At 40.3% G+C, this 20160-nt stretch overlaps 1 protein-coding gene across 2 annotated transcripts in view; it reads left to right on the top strand.

Moving 5' to 3' along the window:
- Positions 1 to 20160, top strand: part of cadm1b (cell adhesion molecule 1b) — a 271115-nt gene that overhangs the window by 154930 nt on the left and 96025 nt on the right. For both annotated transcript variants that reach the window (XM_020052485.3, XM_010892247.3), the window contains exon 2: positions 19297 to 19317. In XM_020052485.3, the coding sequence (XP_019908044.1) occupies positions 19297 to 19317 (21 nt within the window). The remainder of the gene's footprint in view (positions 1 to 19296; positions 19318 to 20160) is intronic.

The raw sequence follows: 20160 nt of genomic DNA, 5'->3' as shown, positions 1-20160 counted from the left end.
TTAGCCTGGCATTGTAAATTTACTATAGTTGCCATTTGGTGCGGTCACTCAAATAGATCTCTGTTTTAATCAATAGACTCTGTTAAATCTTGATGCATATTGCCAAGTCTGCATAATCCTGGGGTAAGTCTTCACTAGTGATGCACAGGTCAGCTTTTTGTTCACCCGCATTGGCCAACAACTGCTAATAAGTCATCCGCAATCGCCTGACTATAGGTGATAAAGTGAAATCTAACAATAATCGGCAAATATCCAAATAGCACTGTAGTAGCCTAGGGTTCAGTTGATAGAGCAATCTATTAAGATAAGGAAATAGCACGGGCTGGGTGATCCAGTGGTCCAGGCTCCTGCCTCTAGAACACGTACTACTGCAGCATGGATTTGAACTTGCCCGCTGCTCTTTCAGTTCACTCTGTCCTCTATCACCCCTAAAAAGGATGATGGAATTGCTTGCCCCATGCATAGGCTGCTGAAACATGCTTTCAAGAGGAACAAAACCTTTATGCTGTTTCACTGCATAACAACAAACCGGAATAGACCAGGAAACGCTTCACACCGTCCTTTCATTATATTTAGAGAGATATATTTGACAGAGGTAGACTACTAAACAATGTCAGTAAACCAAATTGGCCTCAAAAAGGTTGACAGAAAATATAACAAGGTTGATAAAAAAAATGAATAAAGCCTAGCTACTATTTGGCTGGAGACAGAAGGGCAGTGTGAGTGAGGGGAAGTTACGTATTGGATTTGTACTGAAGGCAAGCGTGTCTATCTGTCTGTGGGATTTGAGAGGAAAGGTAGCAACTCTAATCCAATTGGGGACTGCAGGATCAAACTAATGTCCCACCCATATCTTTACGTGCAGCAGAATTTAACATATAGTGTTGTTTGTGGCAAACAGCACCTCACATTCTTTGTTCTGCCAGCTGGAAACAAAATTCCTTTTACAAATACTGTTATAAAACAAAGGCTTGTTCCTGTAATTCCACTCACCCGCCACCTACAGTACCAGCCTATTTATAAAATATTTTACGCCCCTAAACCCTCATGACCTGCCGATAGAACAGCGGAGACTGTGTCAGCAGCAGGGACTGTGTCTCCATAGTCCTCACTACTAGTTTTTTTCTCCCATTTGCCTTGTTGCCAAACATACATATCGTTACTGTTATGTTAATATAGTCAGTGTGCTACAAGATTTTTGTTCCTTATTTCACTGCTGACACTGTGCATTTGCAGACAGTTTAGCTGGGTATTTACATACAAACATTGTATGATGTGGTATCAGTTGTCACAACAAGGCTGCAACACAACATGTAACAACTGTAATAGAACCGTGTGTAGAATGGATCCTTAAGGGAACTCTAACAGAGTGAGACAGTTGAACAGTGTACATTGCGCATCATTCGGAGCGGGGTACGGAGACTGCCTTGTATTGACAGGGATTTATTATGGTATGCATGCCATTCTCACTGACATGTTTCCCACCAATCTCTGACTAATGGAGCCAAGCTTGAGATGGTTCCATCAAGGTACAATGGCCTCAGTTTACCTCCTACACACAAACGCACACATATACAGTACTCTCTCTCTCTCTCTCACACACACACACACACACACACACACACACACACACACACGCACACGCACACACATACACATACACATATATATATACACACACACACACACACACACATATACACACACACCTGATTTATGTAGCTGTGATTTAACTGAAAAAAGAAATAGGAAATTGAAAAATGGTGTGAGAAGATTGGAAACTTTGCTGATTATAATCTTGTAGAGGAAACAAAAGGTCTCCTCTCTCTTTTCTTGAGCTCCACACACACAGGCAGCAGGTGTGTTTGACAGGTGTCTGAATGAGGCACACAAAAGACATTACAACTGCAAACAATGGATGTATTTAGCTTCCCTGGATGCAGTTAACATTGTGGGCTGATGGATGTGATTATGAGAGTATGAGCACCGGGGGCAGGCACAAAATGGGCACAGGTCCAATGCAAAGAGAGAGAAAGTGGGGGCAGAGAAGCAACCTTGTTTTCTGTGGGATAAATTATCATCCATACATAGAATTAATGATATGCCATAAAAAGGTCACTAGATTGCGTTGAGATTGTATTCACGGCCCAAGTGTACAATGGAACAATGGTGAATACAAACCTGTTTCCAAAAAAGGTGGGACGCTGCGTACAATGTAAATAAAAGAAGGGTGGCAATCATTTAAACCCTATATTCAATAGAAAATAGTACAAAGACAGCATATCAAATGTTGACACTGAGACATTTTATTGTTTCTTGAAAAAGATATGCCTACTTTGAATTTGATTCCACCAAAAACACTTCCAAAAGGTTTGGACAAAGGTAAGAAAACGACTGGAAAAGTTGTGTAATACTAAAAAAACGTAACCTGTTGGAATATCACACAAACTAATTAGGTCAAATGGCAACAGGTCAGTAACATGATTGGATATGAAAAGAACATTCCAGAGAGAATGGGACTATGCAGCTTCTTGTCAGTGCACAGTTCAAAACCGTGATGGTATGGGGGTGCATTAGTGCACATGGCATGGGTGACTTGCACATCTGTGAAGGCACCATTGACACTGAACAATATATACAGGTTTGGAGTAACATATGCTGCCATCCAGACACAATATTTTTCAGGGAAGGCTTTGCAAATTTCAGCAAGACAGTGCCAAACCACATTGTGAATGTATTACAACAGCATGGGTCCATAGTAAAATAATCGCATTATGAAATGAAAAATATGACAAAGGAGACCCGAAACTGTTGAACAGCTGAGACCCAGAACTGTTGAACAGCTGAAATCCTTTGTACAATGAATGTTAATTTCTTTCGAATTCTATCAGCATTTAAGTAAACTGCACTGAAATATACTGCAGTATTCTGCATCAAAACATTGATGCTACAGTACTATTTGAAATTATGTGTACCTGTTGTGCGATTTGGATTATTTTTGTGATCACAACTGAATTCTTTATTTAATCAAAAACTAGATTTTTTTATTTGTCATAACGTGTACAGTTACAATTCCATATGTTGGTTTAGAGGAAATCATGCATTGAAAAATAAAGGAATTAGCTAAGTCAACCAGGTGGTTAAATAAAATGGGTATCAAAGGAATAAATCTAAGAAGGGATATTTAGGAAAGAGTTTGGACAAGACTGTAATAAATTGACACAAGAAACCTAGTCAGTTTGGTGTTACCCAAACATCAAGTCCCCCAAAAGCACATAGGAAAGTGTGTTATGGTCCGATGAAACCAGGGTTGAACTTTTGGCCATAATTCCAAAAAGTATGTTTTGCGCAAAAACAACACTGCACATCACCCAAAGAACACCATACCCACAGTGAAGCATGGTGTTGGCAGCATCATGCTGGTGAAAAAATAAGTGAACCCAAGCTGCATTGGTTAAATTAAGTAGCTAAGTCAATCTGGTGGGTAAATAAAATTGGTATCAAATGAATCAATCTAAGAAAGGATCTTTAGGAAAGAGTTTGGGCAAGACTGTTATAAATAGACACAGCTTGGTGTTACCCATACAACGTGCAGAGAGAAAAGAGAGAAGTGAGAACGCATCAGTCTGGGGAAGGCTATACAGCCATCTCAAAACGATTTGCGCTTCATCAGTCCACTGTGAAGCAAATCATTTACAAATGGAGATTTAACATGACAGGAACTTGGCCTAGAAGTGGACACCCTTCCAAAATATCCCCAAGTTTCACAAGAAAAATTATATATCAGGTAAATGCCAACACAAATCTTACATCTGCAGATTTGTAGTCCTCCCTTGCTGTATCAGACTACTGTGCATGCTTCAACCATAAGATGAACACTGAATCAGGATGGCATTCATGGGTGGGTTGCTAGGAAGAAGCATCTGCTGTCAAAAATAACCAACCTGCGTGTCTTAACTTTGCCATAGACTACCTGGACAAACCTGAAGGTTTCTGAAGTCCATTCTCTGGACAAATGAGTTACTTACGTACCAACAGACAGCCAACACTAGTACACAAAAACAAATTATATTAGTGACTACTACCGATCAAAACCATTGCAAAAACTTTCTAGAAGTTACGTTACCCGTTGTATGCATTTTATATAGTTTATTCATTTTCACTGCACTGAATAACTGGTCACGATTTGTTAGCTAGCGGGCAGCTGACGTTTGCTAGCGGTTAGCTGACGTTTTCTAGCTAGCTACAGTTATAAATCAACCAACTTTTGCAGCTCTTAGAATTCGAGTCAACGACAGAAGCTTGCAATGCAATGCATGTATTGTTCCTTACCTAGCAAGGTGACTGTTCAAATGCTGGCGTGAGTTGAAATGCTGGAGATTACTGAAGTCACGTGCAAAAAAACTCACGCTGGGGGGTCGGTAAGGAATATTTGAAACTCACGCGTGAAAAGGTTAATTGCATCTCAGAGCAAAAACCATGGTCCGCAGAGAGCTTCCAAAGCATCAGAGGGATCTCCTTGTTGAAAAATATCAGTCAGGAGAAGGGTACAATTTTCTTTCCAAAGCATTAGATATACCATGGAACACAGTGAAGACAGTCATTATCAAGTGGAGAAAATATGGCACAACAGAGACATTACCAAGAACTGGATGTCCCTCCAAAATTGATGAAAAGACGAGAAGAAAACTGGTCAGGGAGGCTTCCAAGAGGCCTACAGTAACATATTTCTGGCAAGTACTGGCTGTGTGCTACATGTGACAACAATTCCCCATATTCTTCATGTGAATGGGATATGCCTTTTCTTACAAAGAAAATAATCAAAGCCCGGCTGAAGTTTGATAAACAAACATCAAGTCTCCCAAAAGCACATGGGAAAATGTGTTATGGTCTGATGAAACCAAGGTTGAACTTTTTGACCATAATTCCAAAAGGTATGTTTGGCACAAAAACAACACTGCACATCACCCAAAGAACACCATACCCACAGTGAAGCATAGTGTTGGCAGCATCATGCTTTGGGGCTGTTTTTCTCCAGCTTGAACTGGGCCTTAGTCAGGGTGGAGGGAATTATGAACAGTTCCAAATACCAGGCAATTCTGGCACAAAACCCTCTGTCGTCCGTTAGAAATCTGAAGATGACAAAGACTCAAAGCACACATCTAAATCCACAAAAGCATGGCTTCACCAGAAGAAGATTAACATTTTGAATGGCCCAGCCAGAGGCCAGACCTGAATCCAATTGAACATCTGTGGGGTGATCTGAAAGGGGCTGTGCACAGGAGATGTCCTCAGCAATCTGACAGATTTGGAGCGCTTTGCAAACAAGTGGTCAAATATTGCCACGTCAAGATGTGCCATGCTAATAGACTTCTACCCAAAAAGTGCTGTAATAAAATCAAAAGGTGCTTCAACAAAGTATTAGTTTAAGGGTGTACACACTTATGCAACCAAGTTATTGTGGGTTTTTTATTTAAATTCTTTCCCCTCAAAGATTTCAGGTTTTTTTTCAATTGAATTGTTCACATTATAGGTCACATTTAAGGTGGAAAAAGTTCTGACATTATTCATCTTTGTCTCATTCTTTTACATCACAAGAACCTGGGTGTGTAGAACCTGGGTGTGTACATCACAAGGGGTGTGTAGACCTTTTATATCCACTGTGCATAGATAGGCCTAGACAAATTCTGAATTCTATGGTTGCATTACTGCCTCTCTACCTTTAAAATAGTTTTTTTGTCAGTTGATTTGATAGGCCACATTGTTTTACCATTGTACATAGCTTTTCTGTAGCTTTTTAATAGTCTTCTTGTGTGTTAAAATTGTGACGATGGCTTTGACTGATGGGTCCTTTGATCCATCTTCAGTGTTTGAGTTCAATCATTCTCTTTATACTCTGTATATTCTCTCACCTGCATGGGCTTATTGTTTTAGGTACACATTTTGAAACTTTTTGTCAAATTAATGAATTCCTGCTCTCATATAGCCATCTCCAGAAAAAGTAATGACTAATTTCAGTGATGCAAGGCAGGGCTAGTTATGGTTGGTAAGTGCTGATTGTCATATCACTTTTTCTGCAAACAGCAAATTTGCATACCATGGGTCGATTGATATACTGGATTAGTAATTATGTCATAATGAGGGAATATTGTTCTTGTTAGATAACACACTTCTCACTTTCCTAGAACTCAAATTGCAATGCTCACAGTCCATTTGAATGATTCTGACAGTATGCATTTTTTTAACCAGAGAGAGGTATGAAATAACGCCCTGTGAGACGGCTTTGTGTTTTCCATAAATGGGGCAAGGTAGTTTCTTGTCTGGGGTCCCAGTGGTTTAATATTCAGTAAGGGCATCCAGACAGTGACTGGTGGTGTAACAGCTGCCTCCTGACCCCTATCCGCCTCTCTTGGCCCCTGATCCCCCCCCCTGCTCAACAGGCTGCAGATATGACAGGCCTGTCACAGTTTCCTACTGACATCCTAATTACACAAACACACACACACACACACAAAGAGATAAGCCTTTGTAAGGGAAAGTTGGGTAAATTGAGCCATTTTTACACCCAGTAGCACTATGATAAAGGAAAGACAGTATTCTTCCTCACAACAATATAATGAACTCCAAAGGTATATTAACAGTGACAGATTTGTAGTTTTTGGGGCGGCTCATTTTTATAGCAATGGGTGTGGGGTTCAACTGCAAAGTGTCTGAGAGTGTGTTAATATACAACCCCGTTTGCAAAAAAGTTGGGACACTTTAACATGTATGGAAAAACAGAATGCAATGATCTGCAAATCATTTAAACCCCATATTCCATAGAAAATAGTACAAAAACAACATATCAAAAGTTGAAACTGAGAAATGTTATTGTTTTTTAGAGTATACATGCTCATTGTGAATTGGATGCCAGCAACAAAAAAGCTGGGACTGAGACACCTAAAGACTGGAAACATTGTGTAATGCCAAAAAACTACACCTGAAGGAATATCACACATCTAATTTGATCAATTGGCAATAGGTCAATAACATGATTGGGTATCAAAATATAATTCCAGAGAGGATGGGTCTGTCAGAAGGGAGGATGGGGAGGGGTTCACCACTCTGTGAAAGACAGCGCGGGCAAATAGTGCCACAGTTCAAGAATAAAATTTCACAACATAAATTTTTTTTCAGGATCTCATCATCTGTGGTACATTATATCATTAAAAGATTCAAAGAATCTCTATACGCAAGGGACAAGGCCGAAAACCAATATTGGATGGCTGTGATCTTCGGGCCCTCAGGTGGCACTGCATTAAAAACTGACACAGTTCTGTAGTGGACATCACAGCATGGGCTCAGGAACACTTCCAAAAATCACTGTCTGTGAACATAGTATGTTGCAGCATCCACAAATGCAAGTTAAAACTCTACCATGCAAAGAAGAAACCATCAATAAACAACATCCAGAAACGCCAGTGCCAGGTGATGCAACACAGTGATAAAGATGCCCCTGTCCCAACTTTTTTGAAAGTTGGAATCAGATGCAAAATGGGCATTATTTGATATGTTGTCTTTGTACTATTTTAAACTAAATATAGAGATTAAATGATTTGTACATGATTGCATTGCATGTTTTTTATTTACATTTTACACAGCGTCCAAACCTTTTTGCAAACAGGGTTGTGAATTGGATTTACCATTACAAATTGTTTGTTTTGTACATAATTCCCATTTATTCGGTGATTGATCATTTCAGAACCATAAAAGAAATTATCTAAACCAGAATAGATCAATCCGAGATGCAGCCAACACATTAAGTTTGCCAAAATCAACAGTTCTGATTCTGAAAGAATCCAATTGATCATGCCTTTCCCATGCTGAAGTCAAGACTGCAACGAAAAATGCAGCAAAAGGAAAGGAACTGAAGATGGCTGCAGTAGATGCCGCGCATCAACAGAGGAGAGACCCAGTGTCTGGTAATGTGTATGGGGCACAGACAAGGAAGTCACTGAATGTTAAGAATATGTGACCAAGTATTTAACATGACTACTTTATATAGAACATACCTCTCCCTGTACCAATGTCAAGATGGTGAAGGTTACACTCCATCTCCTTGAACCTTTAAATTCCTGTTAGCACAGTCTGCAGTGTTTGTAAGATGCCCAAAAAGATGATCATCCTCAGAAGTCTGGTTTGAATGGTCACACAAAAAATTGCAAAAGATGTACAAGCTAACAGGAAAAACAGTTTCAATCTATGCTACAAACAAAACAAAAACTTTAACAAAAAAGTGTCAAATGTAGGAAGCTCAGGAAGGCCCCATTGCTGAAGGGGAGATACAAGGAAGCCTGACTAAACAAAATCTAGTCCAACCCAAATCTTTCTGGGGAAAATGTCCATTGGAACAGCAAAACAAACTTTAATTTATTGGATAGGCAGGAGCTTGCAAACTCTTTTAGCTGAAATTCATCTAGCTTCCACATAGACAAACATTCTACTTGTTGGAACTTTAAAGCCAGACTTAGAAAGTGCCAAATACTTTTTTAGATTTGGTATTTTATCTCTCAAATTACAAATAATAATAATAATTCTTATAACTAAAATACAGAAATATTCGATGCTTTGACTTGACAATGAGCAATTTTCTTTTTTTGCATGCAATTTCTCGGCTAAACGACACATTTGTTGACATTATTGCATGTAGATTCCTAGAAATAATATGTGGCTCAACTAATGCTTACATTCAACTCACTCTCCCGATGTATGCACACACTTTACAACCTTTCACTATATGCAACCTTTCCTGATAGGGAATTGCGCTAGAGGAAGGACATTTTTTTCCCAAAAACAAGAAGAAAAAAGCCAGTCATTACACCTGACTTAATGTACACTGCAAAAGATTTTTAAGGAACACTTAAATCATAAATCGGGGCTCGATGAAGGAAATATATTAAGATCAAAAATCCTTACTGTACATTGTGTAATTAGTTGAGAACAAAATGACGTAACAACGGTCAATGGAGAACCAAAATCACCAACCGACTGAGGACTGGATTCAAACTCACACCAAAAATCTAATTTTCATTTGAAATCACAGGCTGTTCCATCTTGTGTGAATTTCATCAACGCAACTCATAATGTGAGTAGTGTGTATGGCCCCCACGTGCCTGTATTCACTCCCGACAATGTCTGGGCATGCTCCTGATAAGACGGCGGATAGTGTCCTGGGGGATCTCCTCCCAGACCTGGATCAGGGCATCAGTGAGCTCCTGGACAGTCTGCCTACACACTCTGGCCACATGAGGCCGGGAATTGTCCTGCACCAGGAGGAACCCAGGGCCCACTCCACAATCATAAGGGCTGACGATAGATCTTAGGATTTCATCCCGGTACCTAACAGCAGTCAGGGTACCATTGGCTAGCATGTGGAGGTCTGTGTGACCCTCCAAGGATATGCCTCCCCAGACCATCACTGACCCACAACCAGTCATGCTGGATGATGTCACAGGCAGCATAACATTCACCACGGTGTCTCCAGACTCTTTCACGTCTGTCACATGTGCTCAGTGTGAACCTGCTCTCATCTGTGAAGAGAACGGGGCGCCAGTGGCGAACCTGACAATGCTGGTGTTCTCTGGCGAATGCCAATTGTGCTGCACTGTGCTGGGCTGTCGGGCCCTCTTGCCACCCTCATGGTGTCTGTTTCTGACAGTTTGGTCAGAAACATGTACACCAATAGCCCGCTGGATGTCATTTTGGCAGTGCTCCTCCTGTTCCTCCTTGGACAAAGGAGCAGATACCAGTCTTGCTGCTGGGTTGATGCCCTGCTGTGGCCCTCTCCAGCTGTCCTTGTGTAATGGCCTGTCTCCTGGTATCTCCTCCATGCTCTTGAGACTGTACTGGGAGACACAGCAAAACCTTCTTGCGACAGCTTGTATCGATGTGCCATCCTGGAGGGAGCTGGACTACCTGTGCAAACTGAATGGGCTGCAGGTACCGTTTAATGCCCCCAGTAGTGACAAGGACATTAGCAAAATGAAAAACTAGAGAAGAATCAGTCAGGAAGGGTAAGGAAAGAGCAATTGTCTGTGGCCACCACCTGCAAAACCATTCCTTTTTGGGGGTTGTCTTGCTGTTGCCTCTCCAGTGCACCTGTTTCACTTTCGTTTGCACCAAAACAGGTGACATTGATTCACAATCACTTATGCTTCCTAACTGGACATATGGATATCCCTGTTTAATTGACTTGATGTTATACTGTGATGATTACGTGTTACCTTAAATTTCTTTGAGCAGTGTACTTCACTGTATTAATTCAGTTTATTTATGACCAAGCTTTGATTTTAAAAGCTATGAGTAAACTTTGGTCAGAGACTGTGCATTGGGTCAGAGATTTTTGTCTCTGGTTGCATGAAAACCTATACTTCTGCTTCCTATTCGTCTTCACCAGAGGCAGGGTTGAAAAGAAGCATGGTTCTGTGAGCTCTCTCCCTCTGGAGAAAGACGGAAAACGGGGCTTTAGAGGAACAGACACTGAATAAGATGTGAGGTGTCTCAAAGAAAGAGGTAAAGCATTCTGTATGATCTGTTTCTCTCCAGACACGTGTGGTATATGAGTTCATCCATACACTGCCTATTCTAATGGCAACTTTGTCAAGTCAGTGTTTACTCAATCATTCATGTTAACACGATGAAGAATTATTCTCATAGTGATATTGGCTGTTTTCACCCATGACTTTCTATCTATTTTGGATGACTGTGGGAGGCTTAGGTGTTACTGTTGTACTTTATATTGTGTTTCTTCCTGTGGGAATTTTCCTTGGGTGAAAAATGGTTTTCTGTGGTTATTTATATTTTGCTTTGAGTAAGAGATGATAGTTGGGAAGAATGTTTGTCATCCAGTCAGATGTGTCTCTGACAACCAAGGACAGTGAGTGGCACCTGACAGAGTTCTGTTTCAGCTTCTATGTTGTCTACACTTTTCTACTCTCACAATGAAGACATAACATTAGTGTTACAGAGAGGTCTTGAAGTCCTGGTTAAAGGTAAACTTACATCTAACATGAGCATGTAACCTATTTCAAAAGCTTTCAGATGTATGAAATGGCATTCACACTGAGCAATCTTGTTGTGGGTTTATGGCAGGTATTGAAGCTTTATTTAATAATATGTGTCAAATGTCCTTAGTGGAAAGTCATCCTGGTAGAAAATTAAACTAAAACATTTGAGATTAACAACATTATATTATATGCAGTGCATACCATATAAAACCAATATATTGATCATTACAATACATTTATGAGATATGATAAAGTATACTCTCAAGAAGCATGTTCCTCAGCTGTGCAGTGTTCCCTTAAAGTGCCTGTAAACCAGACATCAATTCATAATAATGCTCACATATGTTAATTAAGTATCATCTTAATCACTCGCCAAGATATGAACACCAATAAAGGCCAATACTGAAAGAAAGATTCTCTTTCAACTTCATTGCCTCTTCAGACAATGCTAAGGGTGTGCGCTTTATTCTCATTAACATGCAGAACAGTTGTCACACAAAAGGGAGAAATGACGTGATCATGCCGCTCGTGTCTCTTAGCCAGACAGCTAGTCACATCCCAAAAAACACACGCAGTGACAAACTATGTTCTGGTACTGGTCGTATCCTTGTAAGATAGTATAGATTTGCATCGTGATAGTCACTCACAAGTATGTTTGATTCTGATAAGCATTTAATTTGGGATTATGTTCTGTTATCAAATGTGTGCATGGCATAGCAAATGCCCACACAAGCCTTCTGCAAACAATCCCACACACTCCTTTCATGTGTTTACGCTACCAGGTTGTAAGATAGCTTTGTCTGGCTATTAGGTCTGATCATGACCAATTATAAATTACGGTATTTGTATGATGACATATTTAGATAGATAGCTAACTAAACCAGAGTATGTTGTTTTGTAATGTTTTTTGGGTAACACTATTTGTACCCATCAGCTAGCTAGCTTTTTTTCCTACTAGCAGTCCCAGTGCCAGGAAAGCATGTGTCTGCCTTATTGTGTTGCAGTAGCAAGTGCTCAAAACCAAACTTAAAGGGATATTTACGTGTTTAGTATATTAGACTTCTTACTTTTAGTGTTGAATCATCTTCCACACAGTTGTTTTGTTCAAAGTTCTATTTCTGATATTATGGCATAAGCTATGCTGTACAGAATACTATAGTGGTCCGGAGACAGCATAATTATTGCTTGAATCCATCCACGCAGTACACTACATAACCATCTCTTGCCTTTAAGGTTGCAACTAGACTGGCAAAAAAATCTTAGAAACTGAAATTTGACCAACTGTCTGGATTATGCTTCACTAAAAGTAATTGGAAAATTAGATCTAACATGCTAAAAACCTAAATATCCCTGCATAATAGCATACACACCAGTGAATCATATAGACCACAACGTTTTGTGTAATCAAAAGTATGCATGTTCAATTCTTAAATTGCATTCAGTCATTCTTCAATAAGCTTATTTGATGTTTCATTGTGTAGTTTGATCACAAATAGTTACTTGACGTGTGTCTTTTTTAACAAACAGCCAGCCCGATTCTGATATTTTTATTACCAATCACATCAAAATGTCTCAGATCTTTTTCACAGCCAGAAAGTTCTTTGAGATTAATCACTGACACAGAAACTATACTTACACTATTCTTGATCACTCACAAGCAGTGTTAAAATAAATAATTCAGTGCTTCAACTTCAAACATCTTCAAGTGTATTTTGAATGTAAATACTAAATGACAGTTAAAGTACATTCTAGAAATTGTAGACTTTCGGTAACTGATTGAGTGTAATTTCAACAGAGCATTGGGCTAGCTACACCTGATGTATGATAATGTGTAAAAAAAATAATATCCCATTGCCTTGTTGAACTGGCGTTTCTGATTGGCTTGGAGGGCACTCTAGATCTTGCATTATTTCCCACACAGTAGAATTCAGTAGCTATGAAGTGCTTTTTTTTAGCTGCTTTGGAATTCAAACATCACATTTAAAATTATTGCCATTGTAGAATTTAGGTGGATGCATTTTGCGTGCCTTTGTGCGCATGTGTGTGGATGAGCACATGTTTGTGCATGTGTGGTTGGGTGTTGCATGCTGGTGTGTGTTTGTGGTTGTGTGATTGGTAAAGGACTATGTTAATATTCTGAGCATGGGATCAGCCATTTCCTGGGAGAGGTTGTCATGGCTGAGCTCCGGTGTCTGTTTGTATATTCCATCAATAAGGTGCAGTTAAACCTCCTCTGGCCATTGGAAAACTGTTTAAGTGGGGATACATACAAAATCCACTTTGGCTACAGTGTATTGAAGGAATAGCCTGTGTATTTATTTTTGCTAAGCCAACTTGATTAAAATGTTTCTTTCTGCTACGTTGAGAGGAATTAACCTGAGCATTCCTTGTGGTGTTATAGGTAAGTGTTTTCACAGATATTCCACAGGCAACTAGATACCTGGATTAAACCGTATCTGAGAAAACACTGACGTTCTCTCTGTTTAGCTGTAGTTGCTGTTGACACCTCCCAATGCCTCCCTCAGAAGATGCCTGCTCCAGGCAACTACCAGTGTTTACACAGTGTTCTCTGTCAGGACATCAGACATCGGGCTGAGACGAAGATGACATGAACTCAGCAGGAGTGAGAGTGGTTATACACTAATATAACATTTAAATCCCAGTTTGGATGCACAGCATTTCAAGCTGTTTATTTTAATGCCCACTCCCAATAGTAAACAGAAGCGTGGGATCTATCGTCATTGTGGCTGGACACCAGCTACGTAGGACACGCTAGAGGCCAGAGAAGCTAACAGGACAGTGTTTTGACTTCTGTGAAGAGGGCTTAAACCACTTGATCCCTTGCTGTTTGGAAAAGGATGACCACAGCGACCAGTCTGTGTTTCTTGGGTCAGCTCAGCAGGTGCTGGCTTTTCCAACAGACGTCCCATAAGAAAACGTCTGCTGCCATGTTGCCCGAACCATTTAATTAAATGAAAGCACTGTGGGACACACACACAAAACACACACAAACACATTAAAAGCTGAGTCACTGTGTAGAGAGAGAGACTACCTAAGCTGCACAGCATCATCATCATTCTCCTGCTGTCACCACACACACACACACACAGCTAACATGCGACAAGCTGCACGTCATGGCTGAAGGTAAAGGAAAATGTTTCCTTGAAGGAGGGCCATACATTTAATGACATCATGCCAAAACCGTACCTTTCCCCACCACTCTTCTCCAGCCCCACAGAGAGAGATCGTCTCCAGAGAAATCAGGCTGGCTAACAGTGGGTTCACCCAGATGACAACCTGCTGAACACTTCTAGCATTGTCTGAAAGCATCAACATACCATCTTATGCTGAGATAATTTGTACATTATACTAGCTGTCATGTTATACACTACAAAGAGCACTCTATGTTCTTCTGGTTCATATGCCAGCGTGTCAGACATTTGTAGATTGTTTCCAAATGTATAATACAGTACATTTGTCTAAGTAGCCCAGGTTAGAGGAAGGAGAGGAGGAGGGCAGGTCCAGACAAGGACATGCTTTATTTGGAGGACGCTTGGCCTGTCTAGCCTCATACTCTATGACTGACAGATTGCAGTGGAGCCCACCACTTGCAGGGAATGGCATCACACACATTTCCCCAGAAATCGGTCTTTCAGCGCTGTCTAAGCAGAGCGACAGCCATGACATCTAATCACAGCCTGGCTGGCACCTCATAACTCCTGCCTAATGTGCACCAGGTAGAGGGGAGTCTAGGGGCAGCAGGAAGCACTGAGGACAAGAGACAGGACCAGTGGCTATTTAAAGTATTCTTTCCTATACACCAGCAAAAAGTGGATCACTTACTTTACATTTATTTATAAGACATTTGTATATCCATAGTGACTTACAATTAATGCATTAGAGCCGAGTAGGTGTGACAACCACATAACATCACAAGTACATTTTCACTTAAGAAGGGAGGGGGACGGTTCAGCTTCAGGAGGGACTGAAATATGATGATGATGGATTCAGAGGCACAAATGGAGGGAGGGAATTGGGTGGATGCTTTGTAGGTCAGAAGGAGGATCTTGTTATCAATGCTTTGGGAGTTAAGGAACCAGTGATGTTCATGGAGGACTGGGGTGATGCGCTGCCAAGACGTTTGGGTCAGAGGTCAGGCTTTAGAACCATTCTGAACTTATGGGGGCGGTTGAGTTGATTCCGGAGGGTGGTGCCAATTTAGCAAATTTTATACATTTAACTTACCAGTTATAAGCTACCTAGCATGCAAACATTCAGTGGTGAATTCCATTCAGTGACTAGATCGCACGGTGCACGCTGTCCTGCAGGAGCCTTCAGTCTCTCATCCTTAAACATGCAGCATGTGACTTTATAAGAGACAGTAAGCTGTATGAGCCACACTCTGCTGAAGCCCTCTGAGCTTCTTTTCCAGCCAGAGCAATAAAACAACCTCACAGAGAATGAGCACAGACAGACACCTTTATTGCCAGCAGAGGTGTGGAAATGGAAATGTTTTGAAACCAACTAGAAAGGAGTAATGAATATACATAAACGCATTGCTAACAGTCGTGAACTAAGCCTATACATGTAATAACCTGTATGTAAACAGTGCCACTGTGTGGATTGATAAATCGAGAAAATTATTGTTTGAATGTAAACAACGTATTATTTGAGCATTTAACATAAATAACTCAGTAAGACAAAAACTGTCTAAAACAACGGTGACGACTACTAAACTGACAGAAATAAAACCTCTGCATTGGATGGCACAGACCGGAACAGTCAGATGTCCATAGACAAACAGAGGGGATGTCTACCTATCCTCAAACCTATCCTTGTTTGAGGATAGGCAGACTCAGGTGAGACTGATATGAACTAATGAAAGACACAGCGAAAGAAACAGCGTCCTACAGCACCCTCAACCTGGGGACTATTCTACAAGCTGCATAATGAAATATGAGGTAACACGTAAAAGGAAGAATGCAATCTGCTTAACCTACTTTAGTTCACGAGTGAAATAACAAGGTATTTACTTGAAGGTTGACTTTGGGCATGAAAAAGGTCAGACTCTGCCTTTGTCGATTTGAAAACAGACAGCGGATGTGTCTTTGGTGGTTCATGGATGACGTTGATAGATTACTCCCGGTCTCTACTGCAGTAGTGTCCAGGGTAATGCTGACTGGTCCCACGGACTCCTTCCATATTTCTACATGTTATTTTCCCTGGATCTTTTTTGTACCATTGAACTTGGTACAAAACCACACATTTGGAGTCAGATCCTATTGATACATTTGTTTTCATATTTAATCATTAAATTACATTGTATGGTGGTGTTCTTATCAGGAATACAGTATAAAGCCATTATTCTTCTTGTTTCCCTGTCCAAATTGTATTGTAAAATGTTTGAAAGGTAAAAAGTTGAACAATATTGAAAATCACATTGTGGGTATTTAGAAAATATAGTAAAATGATTGAATGGTAAAAAGTTGAACAACATAAGAAAATCACATTGTGGGTATTTAGAAAATATATTTGAATGGTCACTACGTAGACTGTTTTACGTAAATCCATGGCACCCGATTTCGTATGATCTGTGACGTTACGTTAGGTTACATTAAATTGCGCCACCAAAACGTATGATACATAACAAAATTGTTCAAACATAACATATCTTTTGAACGCTATTACAACGTATCAAATGTTACGAACACTATTCAAACGTAAAATAACATACGAATCCCAAACAAATGTTTAACCTGTGTTTCAAACCAGTGACATTTGGATAAGAAAGTAGACACTCTACCCACTGACCCGCAGTGGATATACTGATTTAGTATGAGTAACAGCAACACCAAGGTCGTGTCTTATAAAGGCATTATATCCTAAAAGTTAGGTTGACGTAAGGCATCACAGCACTGGGGTTAGAGTCACGGTTAGATATCACAGCTCCGGGTTTCGGGTTAGGGTTAAGGTTAGATATCACAGCACTGGGGTTAAGGTTAGGGTTAAGGTTTGGGCTACAGTTAGGAAACAAAAAAGGTTAGGTTAAGGTTTGGTTAGGTCGCACAGCTCCGGGGTTCGGGTTAGGGTTAAGGTTAGATAACACAGCACTGGGGTTAAGGTTAGGGTTAAGGTTTGGGCTACAGTAAGGAAACAAAAAAGGTTAGGTTAAGGTTTGGTTAGGTCGCACAGCTCCGGGGTTCGGGTTAGGGTTAAGGTTAGGTATCACTGCACTGGGGTTAAGGTTAGGGTTGTGGTTTGGGTTAGGATTACAAAGAAAATCACTTCAAACATATTCATGTTGTGACAACACCACTCGCCGTTACAATTGTCAGGTTCCTCGCTGTCACATGCTATACCACCCAATCCCGGTATAATGTTCTCATAAATTACATGACAAGATGCATGAGATAATAAGCAACATTACTGAAGTGCTTTGGACAGATCATACATTTATATATATCTTCTAATCATGCATGTACCCAGAACAGAGAATCTGTTAAATGAGACTAGTTCTGTGTTAGATTATAGCATTCAAGCTTACAGAAATCAAGGCAGGAGATGACAAGTTCCTGGATTTGGACCTGCACTGCTTCCATTATTTGTTAGCAGTTACCCTATGCTAAACATTATTGATTACATTTTATTATAAGTAGCATATGCTTGCCAGACACAATGGCATCACGATTATTTTAATCAATCCATTGGGTGTTTGTTTTGCAAACTCCATAATATTTGCACTTGAAGAACACTGCTAAGCTGCACAATGTAGTCGTGCATCATCGAGATGCACGACTGGAAGGGTACTCACACCAAAATGTTAACATTTCTCAGACTTTTATTCAGTCCTCAAAAGTAGTCTCCTTTAAAGCATTGATATGGCCTTATAGAGAATGTTAGATTTTTCCTATAGAGAAAGTTTAATAATGTTTGATAAAATGTGATTTTTCAGCATAAATCATGTGGTGAATGGAGCCACATGTGTGCATGGGGCTGGGAATGGTACTGCACATACATTTTAAATTGCTTGAGCACTACAACTACATGTCAATAAAATGGGTGTAAAACCCTAATGGGTCCAACAAATACAGAGTGGCTGCACTGTTCTCAGTCACTTATCCATGACTCTGCTGGCAATTGTCCACAAAAGACATGATCGACATGTTTGAAACTTAGTTGATTGTCTCTTGTAACCGCAGGCTTTTGCGAACAGAAGCACAATACAAACAAACACTACACAGACAGTCAAGAGGGATTTCATGTTCATCATTGTAAGAATACGGAACCAGATGGAGTGGTTCTTTACACAGAGCGTAAGTTTAAATCAGAATCCAAGAGGCCAAAACAGAAGTTCAGGCAGGCAATGGTCAATACACAGAAGATCAGAAAAGTGAAAGTACAAAATCAGGCAGGCTCACAAACAGGGTTAGGACTAAACAGGTGGGAAACTGGTCAGTGTGTGTGTTTGCTCTTCACAATGTGGTCCAGTTAGATGTTAACCTGTGTTATAAGCTAGGCTAGTACTAGGAGCAGTTAAGACTATGCAGTCAGTGAAGATGATTTTGTAAATAACAGTTGTTCTCTGTGTGTTTGAAAGATAGTAGCTATCCCAAGAGTGAGGTCCCATGGTAGTGCTCTGAGGCCACTTAGAGAGATGCTATAAGCCCACGATGCCCAGGGTGGTGCTATGGGCTGGCTGGGAACATGCCCGTCTCTCATGAACTGCTGGTGTGAGATGCCAGTCTCGGGCAGCTGGCCACTTCTGTTCTGTGTGCCCCAGGGTTCTCAGGGGACCTTCACTAGACAGAAGCTCCTCCAGCCCTGGGCTTGCTGGAATCTCAGATGGAGAGAGGCTGGGGATAACAAAGTCCACATATTGCTAGGTGGCCAAATAATATCCCCTAACCGACTGAACCTTTACAGGGGACATAAATGTTTGGAGTGGTGGTTGTAAAGCTGTACACTCTCATATACTCAATCACTTTCTGTAGTATATTGGAATGGTTTATGACAGTGTGATGATCTTTTTGCATTGTCATTGCGGCTGACACACTTTTGGGATTTATGCCAGACTCTAAAATTGAAGAGAGGAAGTGTTAAAACCAATGGATTATGACTCATCTAAAATGAGATGAGTTAGCTTCTGTGTGTGAATTGTGAATGTGTCCATATTATCATAATGATAGGCCTCTGCTTACAATTGTTCTCTCTTTGTTCTTTCCTTTTCTCTCCTCTTCTACTGTCGCAACAGGATCCGCTGAAACCTTTTCAGGTATGTATTATTTTACTGTAATGGGAAATGTGTTTCTGCCATTTAATGTACCTTTTAAAATACTTAAATCTTTCTACTAAAGCATTGTGTTTTCATTTGCTGTGCAATGTCTACATGAAATTGTATTCCAGTGTGCTGCAGATGTGAATGTTATTGTTTGTAAAGCTTCTGTGCATAAATATCATTTCAGATAAGACTGTCAAGCAGGTGGTGACAGAACACATTCTATTGGTATATTCTGTGTTCTGAATGGCTTCTGTTGGCATATTTTACTGTACCTTCCATTGTTGTCAATGACTAATTCGCTGTTACTTTTCTGATGGCAGGTATGCAATATAGTGGGCTTAGTAGCCTATACTAAAGGTCCATATATACCACTACTGTAGTCTAGATACTTCCCCTTTCTCTCTATCAACTAGTGAGACACAAAGATAATCCAGCCAATACAGGGAACATGAAAGGAAGGAGTCCGGTCCCCATGATTAACCTGTAGTGAACATAGCACAATCAGTTTAATGTGCATGAAAGCTCCGGTGAGAACGTATTTCTCTATACATCTCAATGCAGAATCAGGCACATCAGACATCACATCAGAAACAGTAAGATGTTTGAGAGAGAGATTTTCTTCAAAGATGTAGAGATTAAATTAGAAGGCCAGTGCAGGGCTAATAAAGCCGAATGCTGATTATTTTTTTAGGATGTGTTTGATAAGGCTTCCCTTCATAAAGAGCAGAGCTTAATGACTGAGCTGGACATCAGATCATAAGAAAAAGAGCCATTTTCATTCTTAATGACTGTAGAATGATCTTGGTTCCACTTTGAAAAGGACAGGGCTACTTCAGA

This window comes from Esox lucius, chromosome 1 (assembly GCF_011004845.1).
Source record: "Esox lucius isolate fEsoLuc1 chromosome 1, fEsoLuc1.pri, whole genome shotgun sequence".
In the NCBI taxonomy this organism is placed as follows: domain Eukaryota; kingdom Metazoa; phylum Chordata; class Actinopteri; order Esociformes; family Esocidae; genus Esox; species Esox lucius.
This window is presented reverse-complemented; position numbering and strand designations above follow the sequence as displayed.